This window comes from Phaenicophaeus curvirostris, chromosome 17, assembly GCF_032191515.1.
Source record: "Phaenicophaeus curvirostris isolate KB17595 chromosome 17, BPBGC_Pcur_1.0, whole genome shotgun sequence".
Classification (NCBI taxonomy): Eukaryota; Metazoa; Chordata; class Aves; order Cuculiformes; family Cuculidae; genus Phaenicophaeus; species Phaenicophaeus curvirostris.
In genome coordinates, this window is record NC_091408.1 from 2586542 (window position 1) to 2609270 (window position 22729).

The window sequence follows — 22729 nt, forward strand, 5'->3', positions numbered from 1 at the left end:
CAGGGGGAGACCTGTGGGGAGGGGGACAGGACCCCTCGGGGCGGTGGGAGACACCCCAGGGGCGGCAGCGATGCTGCCCTGGGCGATGGCAAGAAAGGAAAAGAAAGAGGGTGAAAGGGTTCTTTATACAAAGTGTTTTCCTTTTTTTGCTGGCAAGAAATGCACGTCACCAGGTCCCACAGCAGAGGAAAGCCCCCCACTCACCCATTCCAGGGCCACCGCACGCTCCCCAGTGCCTCGATGCTTCACTTGAACACAGCTTCCCTTCCCCAGCCCCGTGCTGGCTGTTAGAGGATCGTTAGTCTTTCTGCAAAGCTCATCATGTGAAAAATGAAGCTCAAGAAAAATTAGCCAAATTACCAGGCTAATCCTTCAGCAGCAATCGCTGCTCCGCTGCACATCCGTAAAATGAGACTGGAGAGAGCAGACGGAAAAGAACTCGTGTGTTTGTGGTGTGGCTGGGGGAGAGAAGGGGATGAGTCCATGGGGAGAAGATGCTTGCTGGGCTTAATTTGTGCTTCAGGTTTGCTCCCAAAGAAGGAAACTACAGGGAGAGGCCAGGCTGTGTCTCCTACACCCCTCGTGCCCCCAGAGGGCCTGGGAGGAGCAGGGATGGGGTCCCAGCTTCCACACAGCAAATCATGCATGTGAACCTCAGGGAATTCGAGTTGATGCAATCAAAGAGGCAATTCCTGAGCAAAAGTTGGGATTGGGTACGTGCCAACCACCCCTGGTTATCAGGGTGCTTGCAGGGAGGCCGCTGCAAAGGCTTGGATTGAGCCAGGGAGGGAGGAACACAGAAAGGAGGAAACGGGAACACAGATGGAGGTGAAATCTGTGCTTCCTTCTAACAACCTGGGACTGGCTCCAGTTGCTGACTTGGGCAGTTCTGGTCCCCAGTGCCAGGGTAGCAGCATCCCCACATCACCCTGTGCCAGGGACGCGACTGCAGGGTCACCCTCCTGCCTACCAATGCCAGGACGCCGCCACCAACCCTTGCTCAGCACAAGAACTTCACCCAGGCTGGAGGAAACCTCAAGAGTTGGCTGAACCCTCCTTGAAAGGGGATCCTGCACCCACCAAGCGTTCTGCACTGCCCCACACTCCAGATCACCCACATATCGCAGCTGTTGCGTTCAATCGCCACCTTTTCCCGTGCCAGGTGGTCTGTTTCAATCATCAATTTTAATTATGATTTAAACCAGCAAATCAACATTTTCATTCTGTTCTTTCCCTCCGCACTCGGCATCGTGACAGCAAGGAAAGCAGCTAATGAGGATCAGTCCCCGACACATCATTTTGAAGCGAAGTTTCTCTGCGCCGGGTTTGGCATTTCTTTGTGCTAACCAGGAGAAACTACAGACACATTTAAGCGGTGATAGAGTCAACACGCTTCCAGATCCTCACATTGATTACACTGTATTAGAAAATGGTAAATTATTTATCAGGCTTTCTGACTTGCGATTAGTGTAAAGCCGCTCTTGGATGCAAATTGGAATTGTAATTAGACATGTAGAAACCCAGCGTCTGAAACCTGTTTTTATTGAAGCAGTGTAAGGTACTTTTTCCCTTTTGTATCCAGCATAATTATCAAAGAACGCTTTGCACATAAAAACCCATCAATTTATTAAAACCAGAGACAGTTTTACGTCTGATCAGTGAACTAAAGCTGGTCATCACGACGCCAGGATTTTCAAACTAGTACATCTCAGCTTCTCATGCTTGATTCTTTATTCCTGCACTGGGAGCAGGCAAGCTCCCCCACCTCTGCCAGTTCATTATTCAGCTTTCAATGAAGCACTTCTTGAACAGAGCTACACAAAAAGACACCCCCAAAACTCCCAGACAACAAAATCAGGATAAAACCTCTTTGGCAGGTACAGAGAGACCACAGCCACCACAAGTCAGCACGTTACTTCGAGATACTCCAACCCTTACCAGCCAATTCCCTGCAGTCCTGCGGTACAACTCATGAAAACTGCAGAAGCCAAAACCCCATTTACGTTTGCGTAAAAAGTTTAAATGCATTTACGGTTTATCGTTTGCCAATCGCAAGTTAGGGGCAGCTTCTGAGGAAGTGGATGTTGGGCTTTTTTTTTGTACTTAAAAGCAACTACTTCAAGCTAAACCAAACGTGTGTGCTCTGTTGCTGTCCCCCTCCAGCCCCATCTCCCCTGCCCTGGAGGGATGTTTTATGCACCCCACACGACAGGCAGCGCCAAGGACATGCTCCTTTAAGACTGAAGCATGAGAAACCCCAGAGCAGCCACTGGAAGGAGAAATCTTAAGACTTTCCTTGCCTTCAGCCACCCTCCTTGCAGGTGACAGTTCCTGTTTGAACCAGACTTTGAGCACATGAACAGAAAACAGAGCCCGGTTATGGGACTCTGTTTAGCAGCCCTGGCAGAGATTACAGTAAAGAGTGAAAACAGTGATAGCTTCATTAGAAATGGGCTGTTTCTTTAATTTTAATTATCCAACTTTGAATTAGTAGCAGGTAAGAGGTGGATTTGAAGGTTTCCTCTCCACCATGAACTGCAGTCCAGGAGAAATACAGACCTGAGTGTCAAGCCCTGAGCTGCCAAGATGCTTCTCACCCAAAAATGTCAAAGCGCTCCGCATATCCACCTCACCAGCCTCGCTGCCTGCCTCACAGGACACCAGGGGAGAAGGGAAGAGACACCACATGCATCTGAAGCAGCAGAACCAAGCGAAGTGTCATTATCCGCACTGGAATCCAGCCAAGACCCTCTCCTCTTTGCCCCTTGGGATTAGCACAGCAGTTGAGTAAGTAAATTCAAAACAGGATTTTGAGATCCTGGGTCAAACTCCCACTGAGCCCAAGTGCAAGCAGTTGCTCCTGGGTCCTTGTCACAGCCCCAACTCCCAGTGCCACCAGGCCCCAAACTGGCTCCGCACCCACATCCAGAGGCCCTCGGCCACACAGAGTCAGAGAGAAGTTTCCAGGCTTCAGGGCACGCACAGCTATCGCTCTGAAGATGTGGTGCCAAGAGCTTGGTCTTGCCAGAGGCAGAAGCTTAACTCTCGGAGAGCGCGTGCAGCACTTCAGCATTTAAAGATGAGGAGTGGTGCAGGGTCACTCCGGGGGCCCCGATATTGGTCTCCCAGCATTCAAATCCACAGGCACATAAGTCTCGCTTGGCTGCTTCCACGGCCAGCGGGGAGGTATCTGCCAAGAGGAAGGCAAAAGCAGCCAGTTAGTCAGCTAGGTCACTGCAGGGAGATCAAAATGGGCCATCACACGTTTAAACATGTATCCCCTGGAGCCGGGCCAATGCCCAGGAGACCTGACACAGAAACGCACGCACTGAATCGCCCCTGCACGAAACACTGCAAACCACACTGCCAGGCAGCTCTGTCAGACACCATCCCACGCTCATGGCACAGCTTCACATCCCACCACAGCTATACGAGGGCTAGCATCGTACCCCTCCACCTGCAAACCTGTCTAAGCTGGCTGGGCTGCGTGGAATTGGGGAAGGATGCCCAGGGTGAGCAGAGGGTTACTGACCTGGTCTCAGCAGGGTGATGCCACAGCCGCCCCCGCCAGCCCCAGTCAGCTTGCTATGCAGGCCGTGGGATGCCGTCACCCGGCACAGCCTGTCCAGGGAGGGATGGCCAACTCCGATCACGTTTAAGTGGTGTTGGTTTATATCAAAGAGTTCCTAAAAGCAACCGCACATACGTAAGATAAGCATGCATGGTGACAAAGACTCTTCACAGCCGCGGCTCCCTTCCCGATGAGGTGTGGGAAAGCTGCTCTGCTTTCCCAGCCGTCTCATTCCTGCAGGGAGGGCAGATCCCAGCACCTCTCGGGACCCAGAAGCACCTGGCAGCAAGTTGAGGGCAGGGTCTGAGCTATGAGCTGCCCACGTCCCCGTGTCCCCCTCACGACCCGTGCTGGTGCTGCCCAATGACAGCGGTGTGACAGCTTCTGGCCCTCATTGCTCAGGGAGGACACAGAAAATCTCGGATACCACAAGCTGCCAGCAGGCATTTCAGGTGCTAAATCAGACCTCCCCAATGCTTCACCTCTCCCCTGTCACCAAATGTTGAGCAGGAGGCTGTGCAAGCCCCCTCGCTGGCCATGGCAAGGGCACTAAGCCAGCATCTCTCATTCCTAGCTGTCACCCTGCCCTGCTCTGCAATCCACCCAGCGTAACGAAATCCAGGGGACTTCTGACACAACCGAGTCCAAAACGGCATTGCTGGAGAGGCGACATGGAGTTACCTCCCCTCGTTTGCACCGTGCAGCACTTCTCCCTCCTCGCAGGCAGGGCCTGGGCCGCGAGCCAAGGGGCCTCTCACCAGCACCATGCTGGGAATGTGGCAACCGGCTCAAGTGGGGTCGAGAGGGTCACCCCTTCAGGGGAGAGCAGCGCAAGCCGCTCTCCAAGCAAGGCTGCTCTCCAAGCAGAGCTTCAAGCGCATCTCTGCTACGCTCCCCCAGCCAGCCACAAACCCTGCTGCTCCTGCAGAAAGCTGCCACAGCAGAGGCCAAATGGCCCAAGCGACAGACAACCTAGAGAGGTGGGAGTTACAGCTCTTCTCCTCCCAGTACTAGAGGTGAGGAATTAAGGAACAGAGGAAAGGGCTTAGCCTGCACTCAGAGCAAGCCTGGAGCAGGGCCAGGAACTGACACCAGGCCCCCAAGCACTGTGGTGCCCCCCCAGCACTGTCAGTGGAAGCAGCTCATCCTCAGCAATGCTGGTCCAACACCGTAACTCGATCATCTCCCTGGTGTGTGGCAGCTGTTCCCCTCATTGTCCCAGAGAGGAGCCAGCTGAGACTGAACCAGTCATAGAGCAGCTTCCTAACAGGATCCCTGTGCTCCCCTCTCCAAACGGTGCCACCAAGCAGCTCCCTGCCCGCAGCTCTCGGTGGGCTGGGACAGGTGCCTGCACTGGGAGCAGCAGGAGCCACGCTGCAGCGTGGCAGGTGTCAGTCACACCACCCTCCCTCAGCTCTGCACGGGTCTCCTGCCAACAGACACAGGAGGGGACGATGCAGAAATAATCCCTCTGCCCCTCCTCCAGACGATTTCTGTATCACACTTAAACAAATGCAGGGAGATGAATTAGCCAGGCGCATGCAGAGTGCATACATCACGAGTTCTGTGCTGGGGTGGACAGGCGTCCATCTAGGGGCCTCTTTATATGCCTGAGTGAGGGCAGAGCACTGTCTATGATGATCCAAGACACCTGTCATCTCCTGATCCAAAATCTGCCAGGAATCGGATGACAGCTTATGACACAGTAGACTAGTTCAGTGGTTCAACTACAATGCTGCCCAGAACTGCACATTTCAGAAACGGCCAAATATATATATAAATGCTGCATACAATCAATTGTGCCTCTGTGGGCTCTGCGAGCACAAGACAAACCAAGAGATTCAAGACAGAAGCCTGCTCAGTGCAGTGCTGCTTCCCAGGCACTGTGTACAGGGCTGCCTTGGCATCTTGCATGCAGGGATCTCAAAGCACGCTTCCAATTAGCCCTCCTCTTCCCTGACCCCTAACACTTCCGACAGCCTGAGCCGTGTGGCAGTGAGGTGGAAAGGGGGTGTCCGAAGCCACGTTGCAAACAGACTCTAGATCTCCCTCAGCCCTCATTAGGCTCAGCCCACCCCGATGGGTGCAGAAACCCATCACCCTTCTTGGTGGGAAGGGAGCAGAGTCCCGCGGGAGACCTCGCTGCATCCCTGCAGCAGCTCACCCACACGCAGCTGCTTCAGGCGACGGTGAGGTTGCTTCAGGCAACAAAGCCCCAAGCAAAGAGGAGAAGGCTGTTAACAGAGTGACCTGACAGTGCTGCCGCAGAGCTGGGACAGCAGCCCTGTCCCACCCAACAACCTGCTCCTGCGGCTCAAGAGGGAATACACACGGCTGTGGAGGGGACAACGGAGCAGCAAGAGCAAGGACAAGCACAGGCCCTCACAGAGAGCCAAAGGGAGGGATCCAGATGCCAACAAGGAACTGCACTGCAGGTACTAAATGGTTCTCAACCATCCAAGTCACTTGGCACCCAGGGCCAGGACAGGTTTGTCTCAGCTGGGACACTGCACATCCTTACCCCACAGCTGCACGGGTCGGTATTAACGGTACTCAGCACCACAAAAAACTTCTTCCACTTGGAAGCATGTTTCCCCCCATCACAGCAGCCTCTCCTACTTCGAACAAAGCCAAGACAAACATAGATCTTTGTATGCACCTCATGCATCAATGTCAGGTCAGCTCTGGGCACAGCTCTGTCTGATATTCTCCAGAGCCAGGATGAGCGCAGAGCAATGGGAGCTGGCTCGTAACCAGTCCATCACGAACCAGTGGCTGCTGGGCTCTCCACTCCTCGCTCCAGCCTTGGCAATGACAAAGCAGTTGCTCCACAGGCAGCCGCTGCCAGAATGAGCGTGGCTGGCCCGCGGTGCAGGGAGGCAGCGCCTCAGCCTGAACTCACTCCACGTTTCTTAGCAAAGGGAAACGAACCCTCCAGAGCTACAGGTCCAGAAAACACCAGGCCCACTCCTTCCTTCCCTCCCTCCCTCCACACAACTGTAGAGACACCAGCGTCATTTTCTGCCTCTTGGCTCCAGGAAGGGCATTAAAAGCAGCGCACACAGACCATTGTTTCACTCGGAACTGAACATTTCCTGCTATCAAATTTTTTCTTAGACCTAATGTTCTTTAAATGACATTTTGATGTTCAACAGTAACAGCATCTAAAAATACTGGCGAACGAGCCCCTTACCTCCAGCACAGGGTAATACTCCGGTGATGGATTTGCAGGCATCGCTTCCAGAACACTTTGGCACTCCTGAGAAATTGCATTGATGGAGTCCAGCACTGGGTTCATTATAGCAGGGAACTGCGAGGGGGGAGGGCAAGATGTGAGAAGGCTGCTTTCAAGTCTTCTAACACCACTGTGATAAAACCAGCACCAATCTCTTGGAGCTGGACAATACCTCACCCCACCCAGGGGGACTCATTCATGGACATCCCACTCTGCAGAGCAGGGCAATGGTAAGTAGCTCCCACCTGCAGAAACTGGAGAAGAGAGGGGAAACTGGCCAGAGGATGGGACTGGTGATTTTTGTGGCAAGCCCTGCTAGTCCTGGAGAATCACAGAATCGCTTTCTTGGAAAATGCCTTTGAGATAAGAGTCCAATCAAGCCTGTCCACTACTAAACCAGATCCCTGAGCACCTTGTCTACATGTTTTTAAAAGACCTCCAGGGATGTGGACCCCACCACCTCCCTGGGCAGCCTCTGCCAGTGCCCAGGAACCCTTTCTGGAAAGAAATTTTTCCCAAAAATCCAATCTAAACCTCCCCCGGTGCAACCTGAGGCCATTTCCTCTCATTCTATCCCTTGTTACATCACCTCGCTCCAACCTCCTTTCAGGGAATTGTAGACAGTGATAAGGCCTCCCCTCAGCCTTCTTCTCTCCAGGCTAAAGAACCCCAGGTCCCTCAGCCACCTCTAATAACATCTGTTCTTCAGCTCCCTCACCAGCTTTGTTGCTCTCCTCTGGACGCGCTCCAGGCCCTCAATGCCCTTGTAGTGAGGTTTATGTCCCTACTCCACCCCAGCACACATCTCCATCCCCACAACCACACAGCTTCCGCACCTTCAGGATCTTCTCTTTGACACCAGCCACCAGGACCTTGGTGCTTCGAGGGACTTTTGTGTTGGTCAGCAAGATCCGCAGTGCCGGCACCCTGGAAACAGCAAGAGACATCACCTCACCTCTTTCCTTCATGTTCCCCAGCAGCTCCCAAGGCCCAAGCAGCTACAGTTCCTTCAGCCTCCAAAGGACTATTTGAGCAAGACACCCAAGATGAAGAGTCCCACTAGCTTTAAAAAGTTAAGCAGATGCTTAACTGCTGGCTGGGTTGAGGCTCATTCCTCCTACATACAAAGAAAAACTGTACTAGCACTATAAACAGGCCTGTAATGTATTTACTGAAATCCATGCTTTTCAAGCAAATCCTTTACTTCGAAATACTGCGAGACTATCCAGCAGTAGCCATTAACTGCTAATAGAGCAATTTCATGCACTATGAAAGATTTTAATGGAGGCAGATTATACTTCCTTGGCAGAGGCAGAGGGAACACGCAGGACCTGGATTTCTCTCTGTAGCTTGGTTTTCAAACAGTCCTACCACCAGGTAAGCAAAAAAGTTCCTCCTCCCTGCAATTTCATTTGCTACCAGGAGCAGATCTGTTCCTGCTGCCCATAATGCCATGAAATTAATATTGATCCTTTGCATCGTGTTCATCTAATGTCAGATAATGACCAAACATTTCATTGTTCCCATCCACCCCAAACCAAGACAGCACTCAAGGCACCCACACTCATGCAAAACCTGGCTACAAAGCTCCTCCACCACACTGTGAGCCGTCTCTCATCAATCTCCCACCCTATGAGATCCACCCAGTGACATATTCCACCCACCATACGCAAGTGTTATTTTTAAACTCCAATATTACCTCTTTAAGGGTGTGATTTCTCCTGATTGGTATCTCAGGGCTCCACCTAAAGTAAAATACATGCATTGTCTCAGTACACTGTGAGCCGAGATAACAGTGTTGTAAGAGACAGAAGGCCTTTCATCTTCAGAACCTCACCCACTGCATATGACAGTAATTGCAAGGAACACCAGCTAAATGAACCATTTTCTCAGACAGCATGAATCTGCCTCACCCTGCTGACTTAATGAGAGCGTCTGGCTGGACACAGTTAACCCAATGACTTTCCCTTTACCCTCTTCTACTCTGCAATCACGTTAAATACTTTTTAAGGGCAAAGAGTTTGGCCAGCATTAAGTCTTTAGTGAAAAAAAAAAAAAAAAGAATCAAGCAGTGATTCTCTAGGGTAGCGCCAAGCGCGTGGTTTTCAAATTGGACTGAACGTGTGCACTCATGTCAGCAGTCATCCTTCAGCCTGGAATTTCATTGTCCAGAAGGAATGTCTCACTCTGTTCCTACTTTTACAGAGGCATTGCGATTAGGTCTCATTAGAAAGATTATTAAAAGTCTCCAAGGACACTTCCAAAACACTTGGAAGTCTCTGCTAATTGAAACTAAATGACAGCTGTCCAACCGCATTTTCTACCGCATTATCCTTGCGATGGGATTAGGTTCCTTTGTTCACGCCAGAATGTTTAAATATCAGTTATTTGCCACAGGGTCTCTGCCCCACGGCGCTTATCCCTGGTGTTACTGCAGCGAGTCCCCAGCAGCCCCGCTGGCTCTGGTCCCAGCCTAAAGACGGGGCAAAACAAGAAGGGAAAGGATTCCCTCTGCTCAGGTCAAAAGGAGGACCTGAATTTGTGAGTTCCTCATCCCTTTGCTGTACCTCAGTGCAGAAATACAACCTGTAGCTTCCGCTCACTACTTTCCCACCACTGACAGACACGGCAGCAGAGAAGAGAAGCGTGGCTGCTGGCTCTGCCACCCCGTCAGCCCCTCCCAACACCCCCACTCAGTGCCAGGGAGCCACAAACACGGACGTACCCCAAGTTCCAACAGCATTATCCACACCAGAGGGGTTGCCGTGGATCACCCGCTCTCCCTGGAAGGCCCAGCTGTTAATGAGAGTCAGCTCTTCTTCTGTCCACCTGAAAGGCAAGACAATTACTCCAATCACAACCAAAATCTGCACACGCTGATGTCAGAGAGAAGGAGCACAGCAGGCAGTGGGAACGATACAGGGCACCCAGTTGCTGTGGGAAGCCCCAGCACCACAAATTCTCTCTGGGCACTGCTGTTTCCAGCACCCAGCTGGCACTTAGCACTTTTCTGCGTGGTAGCAAGTAGAATACAACCAGCCCCATGAGGGGAACTGGTGCTGCTCCACAGAGACCCCACAAAGGGTGCAACCGCTATCCCGTGCTCCTGCTGCAGGCCAGCAGCAAGGGAGGAAGCCAATTCAGGGAGAAGATCGTAGCCCTGGCTGAGCAAAGATCAAATTTAACTGACTGCAAGTCCAGACCAATCCCCACCTCCCTGACGCTGCGTGTTACTGCACATCTTGGCCTGAGATCCTGCTCACCAACAGGCAGGACAGTGCTGTTTGCAGACACAGGAGGCACAACGTGAGAAGAGAATAGTAAAAGTTGCATTTCACACGTGCAACTGCCAGCTGCTCAGCTTCAGAAGCCTCACAAACTGGGTCAAAAGGTGTAGATGGAACTGATTTACTGCCTCCAGCAAAGACTTTGATTTTTAAGGATTGGCTCCTAACACTTCAAGCCACGCTGGGTGCTGGCACTTGAAGCACAGAAGGGAACCAAATGCAGATCCAGAAGGTGTTATGCTAAAAACACAGAAGCGGGTCTTCCTGTTATCTTAAAAGCAGTCGCATAAGTTGGCAAGAGCTTTGAGAGTTCAAATGCTGGCACGAAGGGTTTGGTGCTGGGTCACACTCAGCAAGGATCAAGGCTCCTGCTGAAAATATTAATTGACATGCTGTAGCGACACAAAAACCAAACACACGGCTACCAGCTACAAAGCAACTGCTGCCTGCAACTTCACCACAAATCCACCACGGTGATTACTCCCCAGCACCTCTCAAAACCTCACTGCCCTGGGCCTGCATCCACACAATCACCCTCAGAACTCACCAGCCTGTTTCAAACCCGTTCCCTGCCCCCATACTGAAGGGCTCTCTCAAACCCTGGCACCCCAAGGGAAGTTTAACACCCACTGGGAGTCCACTAGCCATCCTGCACCCCACTGTAACCTACTTGGACTCAAAAGAGCCTGCAAATACACATCTCTAACCCTCTCCTAGAACACAGTCTGCAATCTTGAGACACAGCACACATCCCAAGCCACCACTCAAATGGCCTAAGAGACAATGATATCAGATATGCCAGCATCAGTGATGTTCTGCAGAGATCAGAGCTGGTGTTAGGCACAGCAAGAACATTCATTCGACAGGTTTTCAGAACATGGGGCCCCAAATAAGGGGTACGCAGAGGCACAAACAAGGCTTTTCAACAAGCATCACGCAGTCTTACATGAAATAACGAGTCACTGACCACTGCTAAGGCAAAGCAGAAATTCTGAGAGCCACCTGCTATGTGGAAGCTGCTTCCTTTAGCTCCCTGCTTCCCCAGGCCTCAGCTGAATGTCTTTATCCATCTCCACACACCTTTCATTTCACTTGCCAATGTTTAATTTGTGAAGCATTCATGGAAACAGCTCACACCACCGCTACTCAAAATAGAAGCGCAGTTTGCTGTAAACCACTTGTTTTTAATCCTCTTTGAGAGGCTGTGATTCTTCTCTACACAGGAGTCATTATATCATGCTGTTCTTTTCTTGCAACGTTAAGCAAAATCCTTCTGAAGTCTGACACCCCCATCTCTCACTTACCCCTCTGCATGCCAGCTGGAAGAAAAAAAATCACGCTCTATTCAAGCTGCGGCTAAGACGTGCGAGCAGGGAATGAAGACATCCTCGCTGCCTGGTTTGGAACCGGCCTTTCATTTCTCACGCTGCGTGACTCTTTGGAAGATTTGCCTGAGTGCAGCACACAAACCGCTCCACTTTAGCAACGTGTTTCTGGGTCAGGCTGCAAGCTCTGGTTTTGAAGAGGAGCCTAGTCACCCCCTCTCGCTGTCTCACTGTCAGTCCCACACAAAATCCAACCATGAAAGGTTTGCACCTGGCACGGAGCACACAATAGAGGGCTCTGCCGCTCCAGCTGCAACAGGCATCTTGAAACAGAGCCTCCTCAGACACACAGCGGAGCAGACCAGTTTTTCAAGATTGAACAAGGGAAAGCAACCCCAGGGTAGAAAGAAACTCCCTTTCACTAGCTACAGATAAGGAGGAAACTCAGAGGAAACGTACCACAGGCAGAAAATAAATTCATGTGAAAACGCAGAAAAAACAGAAAGGATCCTCAACTCCTTGAGGACTCAAAACAAAACCTGGAAGATGCTCGGGGACAAAGAGGAAATAGAGGTTAAAAAACCCATCGGATTAAAGAGAGCATTTTATTTTCTTGGCAAAATAACGCTTTTTTTTTTTAGCATGTATATCTTACACCAGATAAAGGAAATGTGCAAGTTTTACCAAGTCTCTGCATCCAGTTGCTTTCATGAGGAGCAGCAAATTGCTCCCTGCCCAGGGAGGGGGTTGAGTCACCTTCCCTGGAGGTGTTTAAGGCAGAGGTGTACAAGGCGCTGAGGGACATGGTTTAGTGTTTGATAGAAATGGTTGGACTCGATGATCCAGTGGGTCTCTTCCAACCTGGTGATTCTATGAAACATACAGTTAAAAAGTCAAAGCCCTGCGTTGGGGCACACTTCTACTGCTAGGAACACAGGGTGGCAGGAGAAGAGGAAGGGAAAGGAGCTGGGCTCAGGCTGCTGCAGGCACAGCCCCGGCCCAGGAGTTGGCCTGAGAGACCGAGAGATGCCAGCGCCAGAATCTGTGCAGGTACAAGGAAAGACAGAGGCGGAGAGGAGCAGAGCTGCCCTGGGCTGTGCATCCAAAGCCCCTGCATTACCTGGCTGTGGAGTCTCCCTCCTTCAGCGGGCAGGAGATGGCTCCGCACGCCATCAGCAGGGCTGCTGCCAAGCAGACAGCATAGGCAGCACTTGAACCCAGCCCAGCTCCTGTGGGCAGCTCGGACCACACCACGATGTCCACGCTGGGAACGTCTCTGAAACACAAGCACGCAGGGTCTAAGGCAACGACCTTGAATTCTGTCTCAAGACAACATTTCAAAGGCAAAAGATTCCAATTAGGACTGGTCATGGGAAAAGCTTGTTGAAAACTGGCTACATCAGCACACGCACTCGCATCCGACACGTGGGGGCTTCAGGAGGGCTCAGTTGGTGCAGCTGAGTAGCCTGGCAAAGCCATTGTACCAGAACAAAGCCTCGCTGAATTGGATCTGTGATTAGCACAGCTTGTCAAGCTGCTAGCAGGGGTACTTAGTAACTAAACACTTGAGTAGCACCATCAAGAAATCCTGCAAAGATTGCTGTAGACAATTTTAAACATATTTAAAAATAAAGCATAAATATGCAAGTCCATAACTGCAGTTGCATCCTACTGGAGCAATAAGATGATGAAATACGCACATATCTGTGCCCAGTGCTCCTTTTCTCCGCTGAACACACTCTGTTTGTGTTACAGACCCAAATGTTAAACCCAGAAGCTCTTCCCTGGCTGGTGAGTGACATGAACTCTGAACTGACGGCTTCAAAGAAACCTGATGACAGCCCCAGAACTATTGCCAAGCAACTCAGAGGCTGCAAAGCAAACCACAACCCAGCTACACATCATAATTCTTTAACCTTTGATTCCTTTGCTACGAATATTGAAGTCAGGTTCTGATTTGGTTTAAGTTCAGAAACTGGAACAGCCCCAAGCTGTAGTTACCCCACATTTCTCATATTTTCAGGGAGATTCAGCCCACAAGAGGGATCAGACATAGCTCAGACAATGAATCTGCAGCTCATTTCTGTACCATTTTCCTAACCTAAGCCAGGATGAAACAAAGCCTGACAGAGAGAGGGATGTCTGTCCCTGCTTCTGGGTGGCATGAACTGCTCTGACCTCAGCACCTCAAAGACAGATGCCTAAATGAGAGCAGAGGATTCCCAGCTCCCCCACCCAAAAGCTCAGCTCCAAAGAGTCTCCTGTGGAGCTGAGGGCCTAAATGAAGCAAGAAGCCTTTTCATTTCCTATTTTACCTCAAAGATTTAGTTTCTTCCCGTGACCTTGTATAGAAGCAATTAATGGTGAACACAACTCAAGACAGCGTGTTTATTTTGGGGCAGGAAGATCACCTTACCCATACTTAGCTGAAATAGCCAGGCACATATACAGAAAGGCAAGAGTAGCAAGGCTCTCAGGAGCTGAGGCTCCGGCAGCGATTCCAGCAAACTCTCTCAGTATATCCAGCTGTTCTGCGCTGGGGGACTTAGAACCATCAGAGTCAGCTATGAAAGCAAGCAGGGGAGAATTTAAACACTTCAAAACCAGGGAACTGTTAATCTTGAAAGCAGTATTTACAAGAAAATCTACTGTTATAATAGGCAGAAACAGACTGAGCCAATTTCAGGTTTCACCTACAAACTTCCCATCTGAAGATCCATGATAAAATAAAAGCAAGATCTTCACCAGCCACTCCGAAACCCCAGTGTTTCCACATTCACCTCTGTGCTGCATTACAGCCATCTCCTTGCCTACATTTTCCAGTGTGCTCATCCATCACTATGTAGAGCCTGGCAAGTCACAAACTGTTTATTAAAGAATGTGGATTTTCTGACGTGCTTCACATGAGTCTGAACTCTAAATATCAGTGTTGAAGAACTTTTGGTCAGTGCTGAGAGAAGTTACCAATACTCTGACTCGGCAGACCTTGCTCCACTTTCTGCTAAGCAAACACCGCTCACAAGGGTGACAGGAGTTAACACCAGGTACTCCAGAGGGAAACAGCACGACCACCAGTGGGGCTGCAGCCAGTACTGGGCGCTGCAGGAGTGCCAGTGAGGGCTGGCATGGGGCAGAGAGGCAGGATCACAGGTCCCTGCCTTCCCCCAGGGCTCTCAACTCAGATGAGCTTGAGGGAGACTCTCTTTTGGTTCCCATCAACAACACACCTGGACATGGTCCCTGGCTGGCTTCTGTCTGTACTGCACCACTGGCTGAGCTGCAGCAGCACTAGAACAAGCCCCCTGGCAACCCAAAACAGGAGGACACAGCTATTGCAAGGGCCCCTGGCTGATACCAAACCATCAGGCAGGTCACCAAGAGACACACAGAGGGAGTGGGGGTGCCTGAGTGTGAAGGGACACATTAAACACACTGAGCGTGGTCAGAGGCAACGGGGCCCAGCAACATTCTGTAAGGGGAAGAGATAACCCTGTGGGGTCCCAGCACAGGAGCAAAGGGTGGAATGCACTGGGCAGGACTGAGAGCCCCACAAGACATAGAAGCAGCAGCCTCCTCCTCCCGGTGCTTGCCTGCAAACCCCCTCCGCAGGGCCTGGAGGCTGGGGGTATCCCAGCTCCTCTTGACGCCGACACCAGGCAGGTGGATGCACACTCTGTCATCCTCGCAGGGCCGCAGCTGGAGGAAGGTCCTCAGGTTCAGGGCCACGGCCAAGGCCACCTGCAGGAGGGAAAAAGGGCACAATGTAAGGCGAGAGATGGGGGATGAGGGGTGGGGGGTGAGGGCGAGAAGCGCGGTGAGAGGGCTGGGAGGCAAGAGTGAGGTGAGGAAGAGAAGCGGGATGAGGGAAGAAGGGGGCGAGGGGAGGAGAAGCAGCAGGGTGAGGGGGAGAAGGAATTGAGGGTGAGGAGGAGAGGCAAAGTGTGGGGAAAAAGGGAGTGAGGGGGAGAAGCAGAGTGAGGAAAACGGGAGTGAGGGGGAGAAGCAGAGTGAGGAAAACGGCAGTGAGGGGGAGAAAGGAATGAGGAGGAGGAAGGGGTGAGGGCAAGAAGGAGGCAAGGGGGAATGGGGTGAGAATGAGAATGAGAAGCAGCGTGACAGGAGAAGGGAATGAGGGCAAGAAGAGGAGTGAGGGCAAAAGGGAGCGAGGGCAGCGAGAAGTGGGACGAGGGAAAGGGATGAAAGGGGTAAGGGGGTAAAGGGAGAGGATGAAATAGGTGAAGGGAGGAGGAGAAGCAGCGTGATGGAGGTGGGGAGGGGAGACGGGGGCGAGCAGGTGAGAGGGAAGAAGGAGAAAGGGAGGAAGAAGGAGAAGAAGGGGGCGCAGAAGCGGCGTGGATGGCGGCGTGGGCGAGAGCGACCCGGAGCGTCCCGGAGCCCGCGGGGGCGCCAGGCCCCGTACCTTGCCGTGCACCACGGCGTGCTCCCCGTGCAGGATCACCTTGCCCGGCGCCGACACCACCAGGCCGCGCTCCCGCACCTCCCGCATCCCAGCTCCGAGCGCAGCCACAGGCCACCCCCGGCCCCAGGCCCCGCCCCTTATAGGCCCGGGGCCCATAAGCCACGCCCACTCACCGACCCAACCAATCACAGAGCGTCTCTGAGGGGGCGGGGCTTCTCGCGGACCAATCGGAAGGCGGCGGCTCCGAGTGGCGCGGCGCTAGGGTGACAAGCGCGCGGGGCGGGGCCGGCGGCTACGGTGGCCGAGAGGGGCCGCGGAGCGCGCTGCGGCTACGGCGGCCGGCAGGGACCATGTTGCGGCGGGCGGCGGGCTGGGGCCTGCGGGGGCCGCTGTGGGCGGTGGGGCGGCGGCCGAGCGGGACGGGCAGGTACCTGGGCCTGGGCCAGGTGGGCCTGGGCCTCGGGGGGGGGGCCAGGTGGGCCTGGGCCTCGGGGGGGGCTGGCACCGGGCCGGGTCTGGGACAGGGGGGGACGGGACAGGGCCCCATGTCCTGTCCCCGACCTCCACCCCTCGCTTATTAAGGCCCCTCATCCCCCCCCCTTTCTTATTAAGTCCCTATGTTCTCCCCTCACCTTTCTCACAGCCCCATGTCCCCCCACTTCCTCCTTTCTCAAGGCCCCATGCCCGTTCACCCTCCTTATTAAGGCCCTATGTCCCCTCACCCCCTTCCTCAAGGCCCCGCGCCCCCCCCTCCTTGCTTATTAAGTCCCTGTGTTCTCCCCCCACCTTTCTCACAGCCCCATGTCCCCCCACTCCCTCCTTTCTCAAGGCCTTGTGCCCGTTCCCCCTCCTTATTCAGGCCCTATGTCTGTCTCCCCCTTTCCTCAAGGCCCCGCGTCACCCTCCACCTTGCTTATTAAGTCCCTGTGTTCTCCCCCCACCTTTCTCACAGCCCCATGTTCCCCCCCTCCATCCTTTCTCAAGGCCCTGTGCCTGTTCCCCCTCCTTATTAAGGTCCCGCGTCTCTCTCCCCTCTTCCTCACGGCCCCATGTCCCCCCACCCCCTTCCTCAAGGCCCCATGTCCCCCCACCTCACCTTTCTCACAGCCCCGTGTCCCTCCATCCCCCCCCTCTCTCAAGGCCCCGTGTCCCCCCTCTCATGGCCTGGTGTCCCCACAGCCCTGATAGCGATGGCCCCGATGGCGACGGCTCCGACCGCAGCCCTCGCCGCGTTCCCCGCAGCGGCCGGTTCCCGAGGATCTACACGAGGACTGGAGATAAAGGTATCGCCCAGGGCAGAGCGAGGGGGATGCGGGGCAAGGCCAAACTGACCCCCGTGGGGCTGGGCCCGGCCTCTGAGTGACTCCCCTGCACTTTTCTCAAAGGCTTCTCCAGCACCTACACCGGGGAGCGGAGGCCGAAGGGTGACCAGATCTTTAACGCCCTGGGAACCACCGATGAACTGAGCTCGGCCATTGGGTAACCCCCACCCCAGGACCCTCTCTCGTGACTGTGGGGGCCTGGCTGCTCCTGCCTGGTGGCCGTGCACTCTGGGGAGCCCTGGCGTTGGCTGAACCCAAGCCTTCTGCACCCTCGAGCCTGGAGACACCATTGTAGCCCCCTTCCATGACGGTCTTCTGGGTGTCCTCTTCTATTAGGAACTGCTCTCCCTGTCCTGCTGCCTGGCAGGAGGGAAAGGGATGTGCTGTCAGCCAAAATTCTCTTGAAGCTCGCACTGACAACCAACCAGGAGTGTCTGAATTCTGTGTATTCACTTCATAGAATGATTTGGGTCAGAAGGGACCTCAAAGCACATCCATCCATCCATCACCTCCCACTGGATCAGGGGCTCCAAACCCCATCTAACCTGGCCTTGAACCCCTCCAGGGATGGGGCAGCCACGAGTTCTCTGGGCAACCTGGGCCAGGGCCTCCCCACCCACGCAGGAAGAAATCTGGGAAAAGCCATATATATATCTATGTTTTCCCATATATAAGGAAAAATATTTACACACAATCTTTTCAAAGCTTTTTCATTTCTATCTGACTCTGCTTTTTTGTTTTTCACCTAAGGCTTGCTAGTGAATTTGGCAGTGAAAAGGGCCACACCTATGTCGAGCAACTTCACAAAGTGAGTATTAATGGAAATCCTTGCCCAGTGCAACCACTTCACCTGTGCTGCGTATTCATAAATTCTTTAGACACAGTGCTCTCACTGCCACATGGGGATTTAATACATTTAATATTAAAATAAATAAATATTTAAAACATTTGCCTTTGATTATTCTCTAAGAAATTAATTTCTTTAACCAAGAAGGAAACAGGTTGCTCAAGTAATTTCTTATGGGCAAACATGTCTCTAGATTGATTCAGACCCGTTACTGTACGTGGCCATGGACACAAGTCTTGCTGTGTAGCCTGAGAATTGGAATTGAGGCAAAGTAACCACATGGGCACAGTGGTGGGAGACAGCTCCCACCGTGGCTGCCTGTGGGGTTTGTTAATTAGTGCTGCTGTGCACAAGAACTCAGAAGGAGCTAATCAGAGACTTGAAAAAGCTTTACCAGTCTGCTTCAAGTATCCTGGGCTGTGGAGTGATGCCCCTCTTGGAAGCAGACGTGACATCAAGCCAGCACTGTCTGCAGCTGTTTGTCACTGCCTTTCTTCCAGGGGTTACTGGTTTGGTGTCCCACTGGCACAGGGATTATATGAGCATTCCCCACTCTGCTTTCTGCAAAGTCAGCTAGGGTGGTTTAATGTGCCAGTGAAAACAAGTACATGCACTAATCTGGCTTCTCATAAAGCAATTAGGAAGCACTTATCTGATCCCCCCTGCCAGCAGGTTGGGGATGATGAACAACAAGGGTAGGATCTTCTTTAATCAGCACAACCAGCTGTCGCCTCCCAGAGCTTTGCTGCAGTTGTACCGGTGCATCAAAGGCTGGTTAATGAAAGCAATTCTTATTTTTGTCCTGATTGCCACATCTAGGTCCAGTGTATGCTGCAGGATGTGGGCTCCAACATCGCGACGCCGCTCTCCTCAGCCAGGGAGGCTCACATAAGTAAGCCCCACAGTCCCTTTCCTGGGATAACAGTTCTTGAATCACAGCTGTCCCTCCAGACTGGCTCTGAGGAGGCTGTTTTTGGTGTGTGGTAGTCAGAGCTGCCCCAGGGCTGCGCTGCAGTGCGTGTCTGGTGCTGACTGGAGTCGCTCCTGGTCCCACAGGCTGCTGCTGCCGCCTGTGTGTGACTCAAGTGATGTCAGCTGGCCTGAGGTGCTGCCCCAGCACTGACACAGCCACAGCAGCTGGACAGGGAGCCAACCCTGCTCTAGCAGGAGGACTCTTTGGGGATGCTTTCTTAGGACTTACTGATCCAAGAAGCTTGAAAGTAGAGTTCTGTCTGTAGACTGAATCACGTCTGCATTTCTTTTAGTTGATTCTTTTTCTCCCTCTGTAGAACGAACATCTTTCAGCGAGAAGCCAGTTCTGGAGCTGGAGCAGTGGATTGACAGTTACACAGAGCAGCTTCCTCCGCTCAGATCTTTCATCTTGCCAGTAGGTAACTGCTTATGCCTCTCACTGACTGGAAAAGGCTCACTCTGTTAGGGGAATCCAGTCTGTCCTTTTCTGTGGGAAAACAGGTTGTGATGGCATCATTTGCATGGCCAACTACCAAAAGAAAAACTGAGAGAAGGACCTGGTTGAGTTAAATTTCCACATCCTACTGCATTCAGATATCTCTTCCCAGCGGCCTGGCCATAACACAGGGTTCAGTAGTGTGCGTGCTCAAGATGTGATAAGCTTTGTCGCGGCCGTACAAGGAGGTGGGTGGCTCTATCTGTTAGCAGACATCGATGTGCTGTTTCATTGTTGTTTCAGTCGGGCGGTAAAAGCAGCGCTGTTCTCCATTTGTCCCGAGCTGTCTGCCGCCGAGCTGAGAGGTGGTGAGTGTTGGCTGTAGCAGAACAGAATAAAATGGATAAAAGGCGATCAGAATGCTATAACGATAGCAAATTATTGCAGTTGGAGCAATCAACCATAGCTTTATTGCACTTGGCTAGAGCTTGAGTCAAACTTCATATGTTTGTATTAGTCAAATTCCCGGAGTGCAGTCAGCAGAAAGCAAGTGTCTCTTCCCTCCCCTGGACTGGATCATCCGAGCCGAGATCTTCAGAAAGAACAGAGGGGTTTATGTTGAGATGCATCTGCCTGTTCGGCTCTTATCTGGTTTGCTAAGGGTGTTCTGTAGGCGAGCACAAGCTGGGGCTCTGGCAGGTTTGAGATCCAGGGAAGCTTTTAACGGCTTAAGATGTTACTGCCCACACCTACCTTTCCTTCCTGCCAGGGGAGATGAAAACTCCCCATGTCAAGTCTGTAAGAGGAGACTCCCTCCTGACAGTGTAAATCACTTCCATGCAGTCTCTTGTGTTAGCCTGACCCCTGATGTGCAGGAAGAAGTTTCTATGGATGTGCTCTGCTAGAGGATTGCTCCTCTGACAGGATACACTGGAGCAGCACGATCCTCAGACAGCTAACATCACAGTCGGGGGTGTCTTGTCTAAGGAAAGCTGCAATAATGAGGACTGTACAGCAGTCTGGAGGCCAGAGGTGGCTGTTCCTCAACAAAAGAAGGGTCCCTGTTTACCTGCAGAAAAGGATAATGATCCTGCAGGGTATTAATCACCTGTGAACTGTTCAGTGGTACCCACTGATGAGCGTCCTTTAGAGGCTGGAGCTGCGGTCCTCCACACAGTTACAAATATTCATGACATTCTGTAGCCACTATAGATCCCTCTGGGGCAGTAAGTGCTAAGGGGAGTTAAATTGGGTCTCCAGGGGAGGCTGAGATGGGAAGGCTGATGCTCCAGGAAATCACCCTCATTCTGAGCTAGAAACTTGAATACACTAGCAGTGTCCTTTTCTTGTTCCAGCGTGGTTCCGTTAGTACAAGCAGGGGAAGCTGATCCGAACGTGGCCAAATACTTGAACAGGTAAAAAAAAATGAAATCCCACCCCTTACTCCGTGCTTCTGGAGTGTGCCTTCGTTTTGGGATAAGCCAGTGGGGTTTTAATTCTCAAAAAGCTTCCTTTCAAAGCAAGATCTTTGAAGTTTCAACAAGCAGCTTGTCAAACAGTGCTCTTGCAAGACCTGCATCTTCACAGGTGCTGAGGGAGCCATTGCTTCCTTACTGAAGGCCATTTTGGAAGTCGCTTCTCATGTGGTTTCTCTTTGCCTTCCTTTACCTGCTGTTCCTGTGCTGTAATCCCCTGTGCTTTGCTGTGTAATTGTTTGTTGCTGGATACAAACGCACCTGATGTGAGAAGTGGTTTCACTGCTTTTGTCTTGGTTTTCAGACTGAGCGACTATCTCTTTGTTTTGGCACGTTACGCTGCGATGAAGGAAGGGAAGGAAGAGAAAATATATATAAGGCCTGACCCTTAACAAGGAGCTGGAATGCTTGTTTCCTTGATCGTGGGAAGCAGACTGCTTTCCCCCTGTCAAGGAAGGGAAAGAGAACAAGCCTGGGTTGGAAATGTGAGTTGCCAAGAGCTTAAATAACTAGGACCTTGTTCCTAAATACTGTGAGGAACACAGCTGTTCTGTTCACTGGGCCTTGTCCAAGTGTCCCTTGTGTAACACGGCGCTGGTGCCATCAGAGTTGCTGTTTTCTGGGGTTGGAGCTGAGGGAGGAGGGTTTCAAGAGCTAATTTCTAGAGACTTCCCTGAGCAGCAGCAGGTGCTGTGGAAAGGCTTTGGCCTCTGAGGAATGAAGAAGAGAAAACAAATCGGCTTCTCTTTGTAAGTTGTAACACTCATACAGAACAGCAACTGTGTAGAGATCCAGGAACTCTGTCCGCAAGCTTCGAAATAATAAATGTGATTTACTTGTACCACAGGGCCCTTAAATGTCATACTTTAATACTGAGCCCAGCGTGCTTTGCTTTTTTGAGTTGCTTTCAATCCATCAGCGCTGGCTGAGGCTGAGCTGTGTACATTTACAGGAATGCACTAAGAATTCTTTGGCTCTGGCTGCCAAGAATGGCTCTGCGCTGACAATCCAGCGCATCCTCTGCCAGGAACAGGGCTCACGCAGGACAGGGGGATTAAAAGAGAGATGGTTCTGTGATTCTAATCTCTGTTGAGGCAGCTGGGGTTCGCTCCATGGGAGCTGCTTGGAGTTAGCTCACAGCATCCCCCTCTGGCTGCAAGTACAGCTGAAGGAATAAAGCCCATGTTTTAGTTTCAGAATCCTCTGGGGACCACTCGAGTAGTGAAGTTTGCAGATAAAGGTGTTGTGATGAGTAGCCCAGGGTTGGTGCCTCCTCAGTTGTAGCTGGAAGAGAGACTTATACCCTGAGAATCCATCTCACACATGTTAACGTCCCCATTGACCGGGAGTGTCACTGTCATGGAGCTCTCAGGAGAGTTGAGCTTGGAGAATGTGGCCGCAGACATCCCAACAGCAGAATGAGGCACTCAACGGGGCAAACCTTCTCTGTTTCAGCTTCCTGGTGGACTCAAAACTGCCAAAACCCACACTTGGGTCTGTGAACAAGAGCATCAGAGCCAACGAGGAGTTAACACCTTGCTACCTGTGTTGTGCAGAGAACACAATCAGTTTTTTAAGTCCAAGCCATTACAGCTTGGAAGTATAATTGGGAAGAGGAACAGCTGAGGGACCTGGGGCTGTTTAGCCTGGAGGAGGCTGAGGGGAGACCTCATCGTTCTCTGCTGCTCACTGAAAGGAGGTTGGAGCAAAGTGGGTGCTGGTCTCTTCTCCCAGAAGTGACAGAACAGGAGGAAGTGGCCTCAAGTTGCACCAGGGGATGTTTAGATTGGATAATAGGAAGCATTTCTTTAGCAAAAGAGTGGTGAAGCATTGAAAGAG

At 52.1% G+C, this 22729-nt stretch overlaps 2 protein-coding genes across 2 annotated transcripts; one reads left to right on the forward strand and one right to left on the reverse strand.

The window, feature by feature from the left end:
* Positions 1-1530: 1530 nt before the first annotated feature.
* Positions 1531-15943, reverse strand: MVK (mevalonate kinase). Its single transcript, XM_069870786.1, has 10 exons — positions 15839-15943; positions 15009-15156; positions 13835-13982; positions 12539-12694; positions 9532-9635; positions 8506-8551; positions 7643-7733; positions 6765-6881; positions 3533-3686; positions 1531-3190 (listed from the first exon to the last, which is right to left on the reverse strand). The coding sequence occupies exons 1-10, from the start codon at positions 15923-15925 to the stop codon at positions 3039-3041; spliced, it is 1203 nt and encodes a 400-aa protein (XP_069726887.1). The 5' UTR covers positions 15926-15943; the 3' UTR covers positions 1531-3038.
* Positions 15944-16184: 241 nt separating this feature from the next.
* MMAB (metabolism of cobalamin associated B) lies at positions 16185-22110 on the forward strand. Its single transcript, XM_069870859.1, has 9 exons — positions 16185-16265; positions 17018-17121; positions 17224-17317; positions 17911-17968; positions 18827-18899; positions 19297-19394; positions 19719-19783; positions 20771-20830; positions 21195-22110. Exons 1-9 carry the CDS (start codon positions 16189-16191, stop codon positions 21280-21282), a joined length of 717 nt encoding a protein of 238 aa, XP_069726960.1. The 5' UTR covers positions 16185-16188; the 3' UTR covers positions 21283-22110.
* Positions 22111-22729: the final 619 nt, after the last annotated feature.

Coding starts and splice junctions, on each gene's coding strand:
- MVK (XM_069870786.1), bottom strand. CDS start 15,925: ATGCGGGAGGTGCGGGAGCGCGGCCTGGTGGTGTCGGCGCCGGGCAAG. Junction 8,552..9,531: donor TAATGCTGTTGGAACTTGGG/GTACGTCCGTGT, acceptor ATTTTACTTTAG/GTGGAGCCCTGAGATACCAA. Junction 7,734..8,505: donor GAAATCACACCCTTAAAGAG/GTAATATTGGAG, acceptor TGCTGTTTCCAG/GGTGCCGGCACTGCGGATCT.
- MMAB (XM_069870859.1), top strand. CDS start 16,189: ATGTTGCGGCGGGCGGCGGGCTGGGGCCTGCGGGGGCCGCTGTGGGCG. Junction 16,266..17,017: donor CGGCCGAGCGGGACGGGCAG/GTACCTGGGCCT, acceptor GTGTCCCCACAG/CCCTGATAGCGATGGCCCCG. Junction 17,969..18,826: donor ATGTCGAGCAACTTCACAAA/GTGAGTATTAAT, acceptor TGCCACATCTAG/GTCCAGTGTATGCTGCAGGA.